Source organism: Camelus dromedarius, chromosome 24, assembly GCF_036321535.1.
Source record: "Camelus dromedarius isolate mCamDro1 chromosome 24, mCamDro1.pat, whole genome shotgun sequence".
NCBI lineage: Eukaryota > Metazoa > Chordata > Mammalia > Artiodactyla > Camelidae > Camelus > Camelus dromedarius.
Genome location: NC_087459.1, coordinates 20,628,371 through 20,644,592, shown reverse-complemented (window position 1 = coordinate 20,644,592; position 16,222 = coordinate 20,628,371). Strand labels below are relative to the sequence as shown.

Sequence of the window (16,222 nt, the reverse complement as noted above, 5' to 3'; positions counted from 1 at the left end):
ATTTCCTGACCTATTGGAAGAAAGGCATTAAAAATAAACAAATGAGTAATTCTTTTAAAGCAAAGAGAAGCTAAGAAGAAAATAGCCTTAAATAACATCTCCACAGCTTTAGGTCCCTGGAAATTCCAGCTAGCCCTTTGAAACTTACAGACACCTCAATGGCCTTCGATGTGAGACAGTCCAGGGTTAGAATTCTTGTTCTGTCACTTTTTGTGGGGGTATCCTTCAGCAAGTTTTGACCTCTCTCTGCCTCAGTTTCCTCATCAAGATAATCTGGAATAATACAACTTTCCAGAGTGTTGTGGAGCTTCCAGGAGACAGTGTACACAGAGCAGGGCCTTTAGGCCACATCTAGCAGTGCATTTTGTTTGCCTCACGGAGTTTGTTTTCATTGCAGTTGTTGGCATGTAAAAATCAGAAACTTCACCTACAAACTCAGCCTTTCAACTTCTCTGTAAAAATAAAGTTAGGGAACATTGAGCTGCATTCTTTCATAGCAGTTGGCTAGGCAGAGAGGGACCACCCCCTTTCAGTGGGGACCCCCCCCATTCACCAAGGACACCCTGCTTCCAGCTTGTAATTCACAGCCAGCTTCACTCCGGTCTGTCATCCACCTGACCCTTGAAGGTGTGTCCATGTTACCCCGTGAGTGGTCCTAGGTTTCTGGAGGTCTAGTTCTGGGTAGAGAGGCCCTCCAAGAAGATGGGCCAGCCCGACTCAGAGCACAGACTGGGTACTAAGGATGGCGGTAGTTTCTGCTCCTTACATGAGATTAACAGGGCAGGTAGCTAAGGTGATGACAGTCAGCACTTTCAGGCTGTCACACACACGCAGTGAGCCCCTTCTGACTATTCAGGAGGCTCATCTCATTCCCACGTGGTCTTGTCACCCACCCCTCAGCTGTTCAGGCTCATGGTCCAGCTTCCCCTCACTTCCCCAGCCCGCGGCGTCTCAGTTATTCACCTGGTGTGACTTTCTACCAACAAAGCCATGAGCTCCTTGAGGGTGGTGGCCACACCCCTTACATACTTTCTGTTCTTAATGCCTGCACAGTGTCTGCTGGGAACAGAGTAGGTGCTAAGTAAATGTTTAGCAAATTTAATTTAGTTAGGTGCCACTTCAGTGACTTTCCTTGTGCAAGAGACAAGAGATGAATGCACAGTTTTAGTCTTTTCTTGCCTTGAGCTGCATTGTCCCAGGTTGCAAAATTAACATAAAACCTTCCCTCTAAGGCCACATGGAGTAGACAAGACTTAGATAATAAATAAAGATGATGTATTGCTTCATGGAAATTTACAGGTGTGCCCGGATATATGTGAGTTGTTTCTAAAAGCCCATAAACAAAGAGTTTGGCTTTCGTATATTTCAAATGCATTACAGAAAGCTGCAGTGATCTGTTTGGCAAAAGGCAAAAGGCAAAAAAAAAAAACCCCCCAAAAAAAACCTTGGTAATGAAAACAGTCACCCTGAACTGATCTGTTTTGCAAATTTGGATTATTTTCTTCAAGTGTTTAGCAGTCATTCTGTATTTATTAAATTGTGCTGAGAACAGAAGGGAAGAGAAATAGAAGTTAACTTTGTAATCCCTCAGAAAACGGTCGCAGTAGGAAGCAGTTGACAGAAGCTGGGCTCCCTGGGGCTAATGACTGAGGCGGGCATTTAGAGGGTTTCCCAAGTTCAGGGGCAAGGTGAGCCCAGCTCTAAGGAGAATGGGGTGATTATAGCATTGGTACCTCCCTCTTTATGATGTGGACTTCAAGCTGCTGCCCCATGACTCTTAAAAAATAAAAAAACAAACTTGACAAGATGGCAGGGCACAGATCAATATTTTTCTATACAATTTCTATACACTTGTAATGAACAGTCCAAAAATGAAATTAAGAAAACAATTCTGTTCACATGAGCATCAAAAAGAATAAAATACTTGGGAATAAATTTAACAAAACAAGTACAAAACATATATTCTAAAAAACTGCAGAATACTGTTGACAGAAATTTAAGATCTAAGAAAATGGGAAAACGTCCCCTGTTCAAAGGTCAGAAGCCTTAACATTGTTGAGATGTCAATACTCCCCAGACAGTTCCTGTCAAAATCCCAGCTGACTTCTTTGTAAAAATTAGTTACTTCTAAAATTCATGTGGAATTGCAAGGTATCCAGAAAGCTAAAATAATCCTGAAGAAGAATCACGTAGGAGGACTCACACTTTCCAATTTCAAAACATACTGCAAAGCAAAAGTAGTCAAGACAGCATGGTACTGGCACAAGGACAGACCTAGAGACCAATGGAATAGAACTGAGAGTCCAGAAATAAACCCACAATCTGAGGTCAACTGGCTTTCAACAAGGGAGCCAAGATCATTCAATGGAGAAAGAAGCCAATCACAAAAAGCCATTACTGTCTGATTCCATTTAAAGGGAAATCCTGAACAGGGAATCTAGAAGTAGCTTAGTGAGTTCTTAGGGCTGGGGTAGGTTGGGGGCATAGCCGAAGGGTTTGAGGCATGAGAATATTCTAGAATTGACAGGTAATGGGTACACATACCTGTGAATACACTAAAAAAAAAAAAAATTGACTTGTATAGTTTAAGTGGGTGAATTGTATAGGATATGAGTTATATGTCAATAAACCTGTTAAAAATTAAAATAAAAAAGTAAAAAACCAAACCAAGAAACACATAGCTAAATTATGATCATTAAAATGCCAAAAGGGGACACTTAAAAAGTTACAGTAGGATTAAAGTATACAAGCTAGGAAAAAAGAGAAATGGCCATACTAAGGAGGATTAACATGCAATAAAATAAATATAAAGGTTTAAAAAGAGCTTTGAAACCAGAAAAGTGGAATTAAAAAGAATGAAGATCAGAAACACAGAAAGGATAAAGGGCGAGCATAAACATGAAAAGAACAGAAGGTTGTCAGGAAGATTTAAAGCCTAGAAAATGAATGGTGCTTAGAGGGAAAACAGTTCAAACAGTTAAAAACAGCAAGATTTCCTTAAGTTAAAAGTGACAAGACTGATTAAAGGACACCAGCTAAAATATGAAGAGTAATTACTATCATTAATAATTAAGATAACTAAAGGAAACAGACGTTTTAACATAGCAAAAACTATGAAAGGCAAAACTTAAAAGAGTAGGGAAAGGGATGAAATCTCAAAGGCATAAACTCTGGGACTTGGGTGACTTATGTGGGGGTGGAGGCAGCTCTCCCGAGGGGGTGCGAGCAGTGGGTAGGCGGGGAGAGGGAGGTGCGCCCTTGTGGGAAGACAGCCCTTTCCTCCCACTCCTCCTCGGCTTTCCCCCAGGACAGGGCCCGCTCAAGCCCCATCAACCTCCCTGATAAAACGCACTTGAACGTGCAGAAGGAGCAGGCTGGCGGCAGGTGGAAAGACAGTGGGGGCTGTGGAAGAATCTGGAGAATCGGAGGGGAGAAGTCGGTATTAGACGTGCCTCGGAGACAGGACTGACCTGTGGTGAGAGGCTGGCCACATTGTCCTTCTGAAACTTTCTGTGGTGTAGCCGGCTGATTGCTTTGTGGTTTTGGGGGTAAGATGGGAACACTCCCCGGAGTGGAGGAGCCCAAAGGCAAGTGCTAGGACATGTGAGCGCAGGGCTGGGGTACAGGTGACCAGCCTGGCTGCTGAGGGGCACAGGGGGGCCAGTGAAGTGACCGGGATGTGTCTTGGTGGTTTTGTTCTTGAACAGCACCTTGCTCGGAGCCCTGGAGAAAGGCTCCCTGCGGTCATCACACTCACCGCTTCAGTTTCCCCCCCACCCCCCACGCTCTCGGCCCTTCCACCTGTTGGTCACGCTCTAAGAACTCAGGACCAAAGCCATCTGGCCCGAGTGTTTGGGAGGTGGTGCATGCACCAGGTATTGAAAGATGACTCTGAACCTCTAGGCTGAGACAGCCTCTGCAGTTCCCTGAACCTGTGTACGCCCCGGTGCGCGTGGCTGTCGGGACCTCACTGCCTTGCCAGACACCTTAGACTCCGCCAGCAGTCTCAGGGCTTGAAAAAGAGGAAGCGGGGTTGGGGTGGGGCGGGGAGTCTACCAGTTTGTTAGCCGTTTTTTAGTCTGTCTTGGGGTAAGGGTGGAGGGGGAGGAACCATCCAGAGAATATGCAGGGCACTGAGCCAAGTGTTAGTTCTCCGGCTCTGATCCTTTTATCACCTCATTTTCTTGCTGCTTCTCTTTCTCTTCATTTCACTGATAAGAAACTGAAGCACAAAGCACTTGCTTAAGATCACAGAGCTGAGAAGTGCTGGTGAGGGGAGTGAGCACAGAAAGAGTGACCCTTGGGCCCCTGTGCCGCATCCCGAGGCTTGCAGGACTCAGGGACGTGGGAGCAGGGTGGGCCAGCACCCCGGTCTGGGTCCCGCTCTGGGGGGGGGGGGGGCGGGGGCTGCATCGCTTCACGGGCAGGACAGTGGGAGGACTTGGACTCCTCCATCAGGCCTTCTTTGCCCACCAGGAACTTCCAGTCATGCCTACAAAATGAAAATAAAATCTCTGCTTGGCATAGAAAGCTTCCCAATCTCCCCTTCATTCTCACCCTCATTCCTACCTCTCCCATCACCACCCCTTCCCAGATGGGTGTTCCTTGCCCACCTCTGTGCCTTTGCTGATGCCCTTCCTTCTGCCTGGATTGTCTGTCCTCTTCTGCCGAGACAACTCTTCCATATCCTTTAAAATCCCACCCAAATCACCCCACCTTCCCCTGTGCAGCCCTGTCCTGCATCTTTCTCTCCTTTGCCAGCTCTGTGCATACTGGGAGCACATCCAGCCCAAATAACATGCCCTGAGCACTTGTGCGCACTCACTCCCTGAGTCTTACCCCCAGGTCAGTCTAGACATACTGTAAAATTATCCTGAGTTCTACAGAAGGAGCCGGAGGCTCAGAGAGGTCCGCAGCTTGCCCATGGTAGGTGCAGGGGCCCTGTCTGGTCCTTCTCTCTGTGTTCTGGGCTCATCACAGAATAAAGGCTATAAAATTGAATTAAAGACCCCAAGCAGTCTCCAGACATTTTCAGCCCCGCTGAGTAGGCCTCACGCTGGAGCCCCCCAGGATATGTTTTTCCAAGGTTGTGGTGGTGCTAATAGTAATGGTAAAGCAGTAACAAGCGTGGCTTACTGAGCACGACCTGTCTGCCAGCGCTGTCGTGAGTGCTGTGTGAGGAAGGTACTGTTCCTGTCCCTGTTCCATACCTGAGCAGCCTGAGGCACAGCCGTCGGATCACTCAGCCGTGCTCCTCCAGCTGGCACGTGGCAAAGGCAGGTCCTCCCCAGACAGACGCACTCCAGAACCCGTGCTTTTAACCTGTTCCATCACCCTGAGGTGTGGGCTGTGGCGCCTTCCAACCTTCTGGGAGCTGCCCTCAAGTCTGTCCTTCTGTCTCTGTCCTTCTGTCTCTGGTCAGGCTTCTCTCTACCGGTACCCAAGGCAGTCATCTCCTTAGCATGTCCTGGGCTTGCTTGTGGTTTCAGTGTGTGTGTGTGTGTGTGTGTGTGTGTGTGTGATAATAACTTGAAGGAGTCATGCAATGCTTAAGTAAAATAGCTTCCAATGCCTGGCTCATCCCAGGTGCTCAAGACTCAGTCCTTCCCTCCTTCCTTTCTGGGTCTTCAGAATGTCTGAATTAAGCTATTTTTCATGCTAAGGTAGAACTTATCCTGGTCAGTTGACACAAAAGAACTGCGTGATCCCTTTGCATGGAACTGCTGAGACGCCACGTGTTTAGAATGCTGAAAACTCGGTGCATTTGAGCGCGTGCACAGGGGTCTGGCTGTTTGGATTTCTCTTGCCTTTTGTTCCTAGAGAGAAAGCCCTGCGCCCAGGGGTCAGGGATTGCGGTTAACAGGCCCATGATTCCTCCAGGGGGGTTGCAGGTAACCGGGGTCTCCCTCTGGCCCCTTCTGCTTTGGCTTCAGCTGACTTGTGCTCTAGAACAGTCTCTTAAAAATGGCAAGCATGAGCTGAAGGGATTTTAATAGTTGAGATTCTGAGTCTGGAAAAACTCTAGATTGATGGGAAATGCATAAAGGGCTGGTGAAACCAATTCCAAGTGGTCTCTCGAAATCATGCAGCTCAGACTGCACGGCGCCCCATCCTTCCCCTGCTGTTTCTCCTGCTGCTCTCCCCTGGGACCCTGCCTGAGTCACTCAGCCCCTGTCACTTACAAGCTGTTGGGAGCTTGGGCAAGTTCGTTAACCCATCTGTACCTCGGCTTCTTCATTTGTATGCCTCCTAGGGTTGGCAGGATCAAATGAGTTAGCGCGTGTAAAGTGTTGAGATGTTTTTGCTTTTCCTTGTACCTCTCGTGTTACAGCCATAGGAGCTTGTGATCCTTCCCACATGGTGCTTTTCTAGGTGAGTCCAGGTGCCGTGTGATTGTGTGGAGGCAGGCGCTAGCCCGCAGAGTGTGGTGACTTCTCTGTGTCCTGCCCCCTGGTCCCTCTTCATTGTTTATATTATTCATAAAAGCTGGGTCCTGCAAGAGTGCTATGTGGACCTCTTACTATTGGCAGTTTTGCCTCTTTTATTTGCTTGTATTAAATTCCTACTCTTGGAATCATGGGATTAAAGGCCTCTTGAAATGCTCTAGAAAGGTCACAGAGCTTGTTCACACTGCTGGTGCATCTTAGTGGCAGTGGGTGTCGGCTTAAAAGGGAAAAGACATGTTTCACTCTTGCAGCAACACCACCCGTGTGCCTGCTAGGAGCCGGGCTCAGAGCTGGGGGCCGGGCTCGGAGCTGGGGGCCGGGCGTGGAGCTGGGAGCCGGGCACGGAGCTGGGGGCCGGGCACGGAGCTGGGGGCCGGGCTCGGTGCTGGGGGCCGGGCGTGGAGCTGGGGGCCGGGCGTGGAGCTGGGGGCCGGGCTCGGAGCTGGGGGCCGGGCGTGGAGCTGGGGGCCGGGCTCGGAGCTGGGGGCCGGGCACGGAGCTGGGGGCCGGGCTCGGAGCTGGAGGCCGGGCACGGAGCTGGGGGCCGGGCTCGGAGCTGGGGGCCGGGCTCGGAGCTGGGGGCCGGGGGGGTGATGGGAAAAGACAGGCAGGTTTCCTGTGGTCACGGAGCTCGTCTGGAGCAGAGGCTGCTATTTATTTCACAGGCCCAAGACGGTACCCTGTTATTCCTTTCACTGGCATTTCTTTGTTCCCTAACTGTATGAACAACAAAAAGCAATTTTATGGAGTAAACTTTCGGGTCTCGTGCCCCAGGATGTGCAGTTTTCAGTGTTCTGAACTGGACGCTGTGTGTGGCCTTTCTCAGGGCCTCTGGCTCTGCTGAAGCCACCGCCCCTTCACTGACTTACTCACCATGGAAACGTGTCCCTTTGTCCCCAGGGACCGACGTCATGGTGCGCTGCCTCCGGCTGCTGAAGGAGTTCAAGCGGAAGGTGGAAGACGACCACGACCAGGACGACGATGACGACGAGGAGGTCATCTCCAAGGGGGCACCCCCCGTGGACGTCGTGTACGAGCGGGATATGCTCACACAGACCTACGAACTCAGTAGGTCCCGGCCCACACCTGCTGCCTGGGGTTCCCGGGCCTCTGGGTCCAGGCGTGTTTGGGTCACGCGTTGAAAGAGGGGCTCTGCTGTTGAGCATGTACCTCGGTGGGAAGCACCGTGGGTCCCCTGAAGGGTTTAGGATTTGAGATCAGACTGGAGTTTGAATCCCGGCTCTGCCCCTGGTCTGCTGGCTGTATACTTTAGCAAGGTCTCCAAGCCTCAGTTCCCTCATCTATAAAATGGGGAGATTATCTACCCAGCATATAGGAGGACTAAATGAGTAGGATCAAAACACCTGGTGTAGTGCCTGGTACGTGCAAAGCACTGAAAGAATTAGCTATTAATATTATTATTCAGAGATTTGACAGCCACCTGCCATCTTGTAAAATCAGTCTGGATTCACTGCAGGCCGGGGGTTATAGTGATTGATGAAGGGGGAAGAAACGTGTCCCCCATTCCTCCCCCTTCCTTCCCCTAAATCCCCTAAAATCTACAAAAGACAGCACTGACCCAGTGCCATAGACAGTGTGGAGAGGAGGATGGAGTGGGAGGTGAGGGCCACAGGAGACCTGATCCAGCCAGTAGGTATGAAGCTACCTGGCGAATCGGCACAGCCTTTGGGGAGGGCTGTTTGGCCATTTTTCTCAACTCTTAAACACCTCTTAGAATGGGTTCCTCAGAGCGCAGTTTGGGAAAAGCTGTCCTTGACCCTTTCATCCCCGCCTCTAGCATGTCACCAGTCCCACATGGGAACGCACCCTAGTCACCTCTTTTCATTCTGATGTTTGTTTTTGTGCATGGACAATACAGCAAAACCTCCTCTATCTGGATGGGTTTTCCCTGGCAGCCTCAAGTGTGTGAGGCATGAGGAGATGAAGGAGAAACCTATTCTTTTCTTTCTTTTTTTTTTTTAATGGAGGTACTAGGGATTGAACCAAGGACCTCGTGCATGCTAAGCACGCACTCTACCCCTGAGCTATACCCTCCCCCTGGAGAAGGCATTCCTGAGCAGTCAAAGAGCTTCGCCCCAAAGTCTGCCCGGCAGTCCGTGTGTTTTATTGGAGGGGCTCCCTGCCACAGCTCCCCCAACCCTCCCCCAGCTCCTTCTGAAATTCCCAGTCCCTGAATAGTCGAATAAATTTGAAAAGGCTTTTAGAGGCAGATATAGTAATGGCACAGCCTGTAACAAAGCAGGAGCTGACAGGCTAGACAGAGCAACTAATAAAGCACAGTTGTGTGCTGGTCATTTAATATGAGGCCAGATAGCGTTGCTTCCTTGCACAGCCCTTGCTGGCTGACAGCTGTTATAGGACAGCGCAGTCATCGGTGTCCATATTGCCTCTGAGTCTACTGAGAAAGATGGGGAAATCAAACAAGTTCTTAATTAAAAATTAATTTGATGCTTTTTAAAGGGTTCAATTTAGTTTAACTGAATTGAGTTCATTCACGTGAGAAAAAGTTCATTCATGTGAGAGCGTTCACTTTCTGTTGCCGGATAAAAACGGTGTCCCTGGAACTCAGTGCATCAGCCGTCAATCACTTGACATTCACTGTTTTACCACGGAGAGTCAGTGAGCACTTAAAAATGAGCGGTTAGTTGTAGTGCACAGAGAGTCTTGGGAAGGGAAGGTGCTTTATTCTGTTTGTGGGTTTCACCACATTGACATGTCAGTGCTGTAAAAAGGGTAGGGGCTGGGGATTGGCCTGACTCGTGCAGAATGGCTCCTTGGCAGAGGCTGAGGTTCAAGTGTATTATTTTGTTCAGTTGAGCGCAGAGGCACGAAAGGCATTTCCCAAGCTGAAATCCGAGTGGCTATGAACGTGGGAAAACTGGAAGCAAGGATGCTGTGCCGTCTTCTTCAGAGATTCAAGGTTGTCAAGGTAACAGCATGCGTCCTCCCATGGGGTTCGTTGTCTTTGAACGTGCATGCGGCGTGTGGTTCTGAGGGAATGTAGCAGATGGTCAGGAGCCGGGGTCAGCCCGCTGTCTCTGTCAAGGAGGCAGATGGCTGCCTGGGGACCGTACACAGCCCACAAGCATGTCAGGTCCCCTCCTCCCTGTGGATTTTGTTGGTTTTCACTTTTTGAAAATTGAAAGAGTTGTCAGCACTGAAAAGTCGGCGGGAGATGCGGGAGCCTGGGGAGCACACATCCCTCTCCCATGTGGGGAGTCAGCTGAGGCTGGTGCCCCCAATACCCCGTCACATGAAGCGGGTGCTCCCTAGGGCTCCTCAGTCCCCACCCAGCCCTCCCTCTCATCACGTTCCTTGCCTGGCTCCTGGGGACATCGAGTTGGCTCGTGTCCTCTGTGGGAACCCACACCTGCCTCAGCCCTTTATGCTTCACTGTCTTCTCACTGACTTTTTGGCCACTTTGCTGCACGGCAGTTATTACGGTTGAGCTGATGATCCCAGAGCACTTAGCACTGTCCTTGGCATGTGGTGGGTACGTAGAAGATGTTACTCTTTCTGCCATATGGGCTCCGGGAAAGCCCCTTTTCCCTGTTCTAGAAGACAAACGGAAGTCAGGGGCCACATGGAGCTGGGGCCCTCCAGGCTCTGACTGTGAGTCTGTGAACACAGTCAGGAACCGTCAAATTCTGCATAAATAACACTGCCTGCTGATGGTTTCTCATGGCCTCGGCTATGCCAGACCCCGGGGTTTGCAGAGGACCAAGGTAGGGCCTCACCCTGGGAAGAGCTCATGGTCTTGAGAGCAGACGCACAGTCAGGATAGAAAATAGAAAACCATCTCCAACCATCCTGTGGAAGCGGGACCTGAGGGATGTCAAGAGGGGAAGACCCCTGAGGAAGTGCCTAGAAGGGGCTGAGCTGGGGCCCAGGCGGAGATGGAGACGACGCGGGTGAATGAGGGGGTAGTAAGGAAGGAATCACTGTAGCCCTGGGTCACCGGATGCCTGGGTGTTCCAGCGTCCTCTGCAGCATGGCTCAGCACATCCTGTCCCCTCCAGGGCTTCATGGAAGACGAAGGGCGGCAGCGGACCACCAAGTACATCTCCTGCGTGTTTGCAGAGGAGAGCGACCTGAGCCGGCAGTACGAGAGGGAGAAGGCTCGGAGCGAGCTCCTGACCACAGTTAGCCTGGCCTCAGTGCAGGAGGAGTCCCTCCTGCCTGAGGGGGAGGATGCTTTCCTCTCCGAGTCGGACAGCGAGGAGGAGGGCGGCGGCGGCAAGAGGAAAGGCAGAGGGCCACAGGGGGACGTGAAGCTCTCCTCCAGCAGCAGTCTCGGGGCTCAGCCTCAACACTCCACCCCAACCAAGGGTAGGGGCGCGCTCAGGGCGGGGTGGTGGGGAGGGCGGCTGGAGGGGTGCACACCCTCAGTCTGAGCCACTGCCCGTCCCGCCTTGCTCTGGGGATGTTCAGTTCAGCAAGGTGTCCTGGGTGTCCTGGGTGCTGTCCTACGTAGGGACCTGTTGGTGTCACACGCATCTAATATCCATAAGCTTAGAGGAATGCTCCTGTAGTCTGTCTCCAGGCTACTGGCAAGTCATTTCCCCTTAGCAGAAATTTTATTTTATTTTTTGTTACGTTTTTCCTATTAAAGGGGTGAAATTGCCTAAACTTCCTCTAGCCCTCTCCCTCCAGCAATCTGTGTAAGAATCCCTCGGATTTTTAGTTTAGTTATGGAAGACTTTTCCAAACACATGTGGAGTGTGGTGCTGATGACAGATTTGCAAATCTGGGGCCGGAGTGGGTGGGGCACCGCCATGCTTGATTGGTCCCTCAGCCTGGTCTTAAACTGGCTGCATGGAATCCTCTGGCCCTGGTGGCTCTGGTCTGGCAGCTGCAAAGCGCCCGTCTCACTTTCCCCCTTGCTGTGGCCCTCACCTTGTGGTGCTACACCTGTCCTCCACTGCAGTGGGGTGGAAAGTCGTCAACCTTCACCCCTTGAAGAAGCAGCCATCTGCCTTCCCAGGAGCTGCTGAGGAGAGAGCCTGCCGGAGCTCTGTGGGCGGGGACAGCCTCCTGGACACCAGCAGCTCCTCAGACCCCAACGTGTCCTTCGGCTCTCACTGCATGGAGAGTCACAGTGGCGACATAGCCGTGATCGAAGAAGTCAGGCTTGAAAACCCAAAGGTGAGTGCCCTCAGTGGGAGGGCATGTTCTCCAGAGAGGAGCCTGTGGCAGATGGATGCCAGCCTCACCTTTCCTGTGCTTCAGAATCACAACAACAAAATCAGTAATAGTAAAGGGGCCACATGCTCAGGCAGCGGGCTCAGGGCTCTATGGGGAGAAGCGCGGTGCTCACTTACATGCCACCTTCACGCAGCCATGCTCTATCAGAAATCACCGGCACTGTTAGTTACAGAGTTCTAAAACTTCCAACAACGTACTCTTTTTACTTTAGTTTATTCTGAAGGAAAAATTTGTGCAGCTACTTTAAATCAGTGGTTCTCACTCTGGGCCACTTTTGCCCCTCAGGGGACACTTGGCGGCGTCTGGAGACATTTTTGGTTGGCACGATGGAGAGAGAGTGCTACTGGCGTCTTGTAGGCAGAGGCCAGGGATGCTGTTAAGTGTCCTAGAGTACGCAGGGTGGCCCACAACAGAGAGTTACCCAGCCCGGAGTGTCAGCAGTGCCGGGGCTGAAAAACCCTGCTTCAGATGAAAAGCCAGTATCGTCCTTCCTTCCACTGCAGAAGAACCAAGTGAAACTTGAGTGAATGTTTTCCTCTTCTCCAGGAGGGGCTGGAGTGGCTGCGTCTGATTTCTGTTCTGAAACCACCCACTCTTCATAAAGCTCTAGGATCCGCTGCCGGCAGATGTCTTTGCTGGCTCAAAGCACTGAAGTCACGGGGCGATGGAATCCTGGGGTCGAGGGGGATCGTCCTCTTGTCTCTTCCTCTTGAAACATGGTGCAGGATTCCCCTAAAGAGAGCAGATGTACCAGCAGGGGTGGTGTCTGGCCCCCAAGCCTTGCTGAGCCCACTGTTCTCCTGTGCTTTTCGTCCCTTTTCTAGGAAAGTAGCAGTTCCCAGAAGACTGGGAAACACGGCCCAGGCCAAGACAAACCCCACGAGACTTACCGACTGCTGAAACGCCGGAATCTCATCATAGAAGCTGTCACCAACCTCCGCTTAATCGAGAGCTTATTCACGTGAGTAGTCTATCTGTCTGTCTTGCATCAGTAACAAATCCCACATCCATCAGTCATCACCATCCACAGAAATGAGCTAGAGACACTTACATCTCTCTTCTGCAAAACAGATCCTCATAGGAGCCCTTCGTGATGGGAAGGATTTAGTGTCTGTTTGTGTGATTTGAAGAGTGTAGACGTTGAGGAATATCAGGACACTATACAGGGGAGAACAATGGAGCAGGAAACAGAGGTCCCAGGGAAGGCGGCTTTGCCTTTCTCTTTCCTTTGAAGTTTGGTGCTGAGGAGGGAGTGAGAAGAAACTGAGACGGGTAGCAGCATCAGCTCATAAACTTTGCCATTAGTTCTCCATGGAGTCTTTTGTTCAGGCCAACTCTTGTATGAAAGCAGAAACCAAAGCTCCACACGTGGAGCATCTGTGCCTGGCGTGGAGTGGAGGCTCTGCACTCTGGTTTGGTCCTTCTAACCCACTGTTACCACCGCGTCCTGGGCGGCATCCTCAGGCTCCTGCGGCAGCCAGTGCCAAAGCCACTCGGTGGATAGGAGCCGCCCCCCTGGGTCAAGGACGGGAGTTCTCTAACCAGGGGATGGGGCGACCACCTGCAGACACTGCTACCTGGGTCTCCTGGGCAGTGAGGGATGGGGCTGAGTGTTCCTAAGCTCCCCTCTGGCCCTGCCATTCTGTGGTTGGTCATCTAGAAACATCGGCATAGTGACTCAGTAAGATCTAGAGAGAGGTTTCTTCTCGAGAGAAGAATCAAAAAAGGCTTCAGATCTGAGGGTGTCGACCATGGTAAATTGGAACATTCCTTAGCCAGTGGTAAACTAGCACGGAGACTCAGTGCGGACAGAGCTCCATTCATGGAGCTCAGTTTCCCGGCCATGATTATCACCAATCATATACTTGCTTTAGTTCCTGGTGAGAGGCTCAGAATTTGAAGTTTGCTGTGAGTGGTGGCTTGTCTGTAGCCAACTCATTCATCACAAAGAGAGATGGTCTTCGCTATCTGAAGAAGTCATCCTCTCAGTGGTGAAACACGCTTTAAATCTCCCCTGCTTTCCACTAGATCCCCATAGGCAGGTAACGGTTGCCCAGGTTGAGAAATGCCGTCCATGTTGAGGTTGGAGATTTTAACGGCTTGTTTTGTGGTGCCCCAGGATTCAGAAGATGATCATGGACCAGGAGAAGCAAGAAGGCGTGTCCACCAAGTGCTGTAAGAAGTCCATTGTCCGCTTGGTGCGGAACCTGTCCGAGGAAGGTCTCCTGAGGCTGTACCGGACGACGGTCATCCAAGATGGCATCAAGAAGAAGGTAACCGCGGAGCCAGCTGCACGTGCTGGCAGCTTTCTTACCTGGTACCTCAGTTTCCCTTTGTTGACAGTAACTTGGAGCTTCCCACTGTGCCTCCTAACTGGGGAAACAGGGATCATCCCAATTTTCTGAAAACAGAAAAGAGGGCTAATTTGCTTGCACCTTAGAGCAGCCCAAGGCAGGTGTCCTGCCCTGCAGCCGGCCTTGAACGGGAGGAAGGAAAGGGAGGCATAATGAAGTTCAGCAGAGTAGCGTTGAGAGAAATTAAGCAACGTTTAGAAGGTTGAAAATTTAGACTAGGCAGCAAGGACGTTATCCACAGAAATCTGCGAAAACATATCCCGGAGGAAACCATGTCAGCGATTCAATTAGCATGCGCTGCTGGCTCATCCAATGGGGGCTGCATATCTCGTCTGTCTCAATTTATCTGTTTCTGTAAAATTTAAACTTTGGGGCCATTCCCATAGCAACTGTAGCTCAGCGGCTTTGCACGTATCCTAAGGCATAAATTTTTCAGGGTCGGCGTAATTTGAGATGGCCCGGCTTGACGTCAGGACCGAAGGGAGCAGGGCTGCGGGGACAGGCGTTTGTAATTTCCTCACCTTTTTTCCAACTACGCTTTAAATCTCTGCCTTAAGAAAGCTCTGCTTTGATGTTTTGTTTTCTTAATAAGCTGGCAAGGTCATTTCTGTTTTTGTTTGTTTTTTTTTTTTTTACTCTATCTTATTTTTTGAGACCTTTGAAATTTGAAAAACACAGAGCAGTACCAAAAAATGACTTAAAAAACGCAGTTTCTACCACTCTGTAAGTTGGCAGCTCTCATCAGTTTTGTTTTTGTTTTTTTTTTTTTTTTAAGTGAAAGTAGTTTGTTTAGAAAGATAGAATGCAGTCTGGCTCAGAAGGGAGAGCAGCCTCTCATCAGTCATTGTATCTGCTGTGAGTCCCCTTGACCTTGCCCGTCACCCGCCCCCGGCCAGCCTGCTATTCATCCCCCTGAGCAGTGGCAGGAGGTCCTGGTGCTGAACTCTCTTGCTGGAGGACAAAAGCCAAGCCCGTCAGCAGCAACGCCTCTGGTTTCTGTTGCTCTTCACAGAGCAGGTCTTTTGGACGTGCAGGCTTCTCAGGGCAGTAACTGAGGGCAGAAAATCTCCCGCAGTGTATGAACAGAGAGAGGCAGTCTGGCTTAGGGATCCACTGTGTCTCCCGTTCCTCTTTGGCCCCGTGTCCACCAGGTGGTACCCGAGGGAGCAGGCCAGGAGGTGGGGATGGGGAGCTAGTGCCCCAAGTAAACACCAAGGATCATGCTACCTCAAAAATGGACGTGCCCAGTACGGGGTCCTCTTGCCACAGGGTACTACTATAGTAGCGCGTTTGCCGGCCGGAAAGGGCTGCAGGGTTGGACGTCTGCCTCCGGGACAAGCTTAAGGTTCTCGGCAGCCCTTCTTCTAGCACCCAGAGTGTGTGCTGCTGGCCGGCGGCCTTCTGATCTGCTGGAGCCACGCTGGCTGGAGTTGCTGGGTCCCCGGCATCTGGCTTTGACCATTGCTCCTGCGTCCTGCCCTGTGCATCGGGCCTTCAGGAAACTGGCCGGGCCATTTGGCTATGGAAAGTGGGGAAGTTGGAATGCTTTGTATTTTCACCAGGCTTTTAAATTCTCTGAGGTGTTGCTGAACTGGATCTCTTTGGAGCCTCACAAAACCAAGGAAGGTTGGCAGGGCAGCAGGGAGGGGTCCCCCATTTCCCAAATGAGGAGCAGAAGAGATGGAGCCAAGTTAGGCCTTTTGGAGTCCCTGTGCAGGCGTGTCTTCCTGTTCCCTGAGACCCACCCTCCCTCAGGCCATTTTGGGCACCAGGCCTGCTGGCCAGAGTTATGTGTTTAGAAAACCCTACCTTGCTCCCTCCTGCCAGTGCCAGACCACAGATAAGCCTGGCTCCACGGGGCGCAGGCCTTTAGGCCCGCTGTCCTCTGCACAGCTGTCACACTCACACTCTTCTGCTCAACCCCACCAAGCTAGGTCCATTTGTCAGCCTAGTTATCGCTCATAAAATGATAACTGCCTCACTGTTCAGCCTCAGTACCTTGGAAAAGGTAGAACAACAAAAGCAGCCCTAAATCCTCCGCCAGCTTGTTTGGAAGTGCAGCTGGCAGGGGTCCCGTCATGATACCCTCAGCGAGTGGAGATTAATGAAAGCCGATTACCCCTTCCAGATGGAAGCCCTCAGGATTCCCCGAGCAACCGTGAGAAATGCTCAGATAGCAGGAGCGGAGCATCGGGA

At 51.0% G+C, this 16,222-nt stretch overlaps 1 protein-coding gene across 2 annotated transcripts in view; it reads left to right on the top strand.

The window, feature by feature from the left end:
• GTF3C1 (general transcription factor IIIC subunit 1) overlaps positions 1–16,222 on the top strand; it is a 63,201-nt gene that overhangs the window by 15,282 nt on the left and 31,697 nt on the right. Inside the window, exons 7-12 of one of the 2 annotated variants that reach the window (XM_010990911.3) lie at positions 7,347–7,514; positions 9,281–9,396; positions 10,487–10,796; positions 11,452–11,612; positions 12,497–12,633; positions 13,792–13,945. In XM_010990911.3, coding sequence (XP_010989213.2) covers positions 7,347–7,514; positions 9,281–9,396; positions 10,487–10,796; positions 11,452–11,612; positions 12,497–12,633; positions 13,792–13,945 — 1,046 coding nt within the window. Of the gene's footprint in view, positions 1–7,346; positions 7,515–9,280; positions 9,397–10,486; positions 10,797–11,394; positions 11,613–12,496; positions 12,634–13,791; positions 13,946–16,222 lie in introns of both variants that reach the window. The other variant, XM_010990910.3, reaches the window with a different exon arrangement.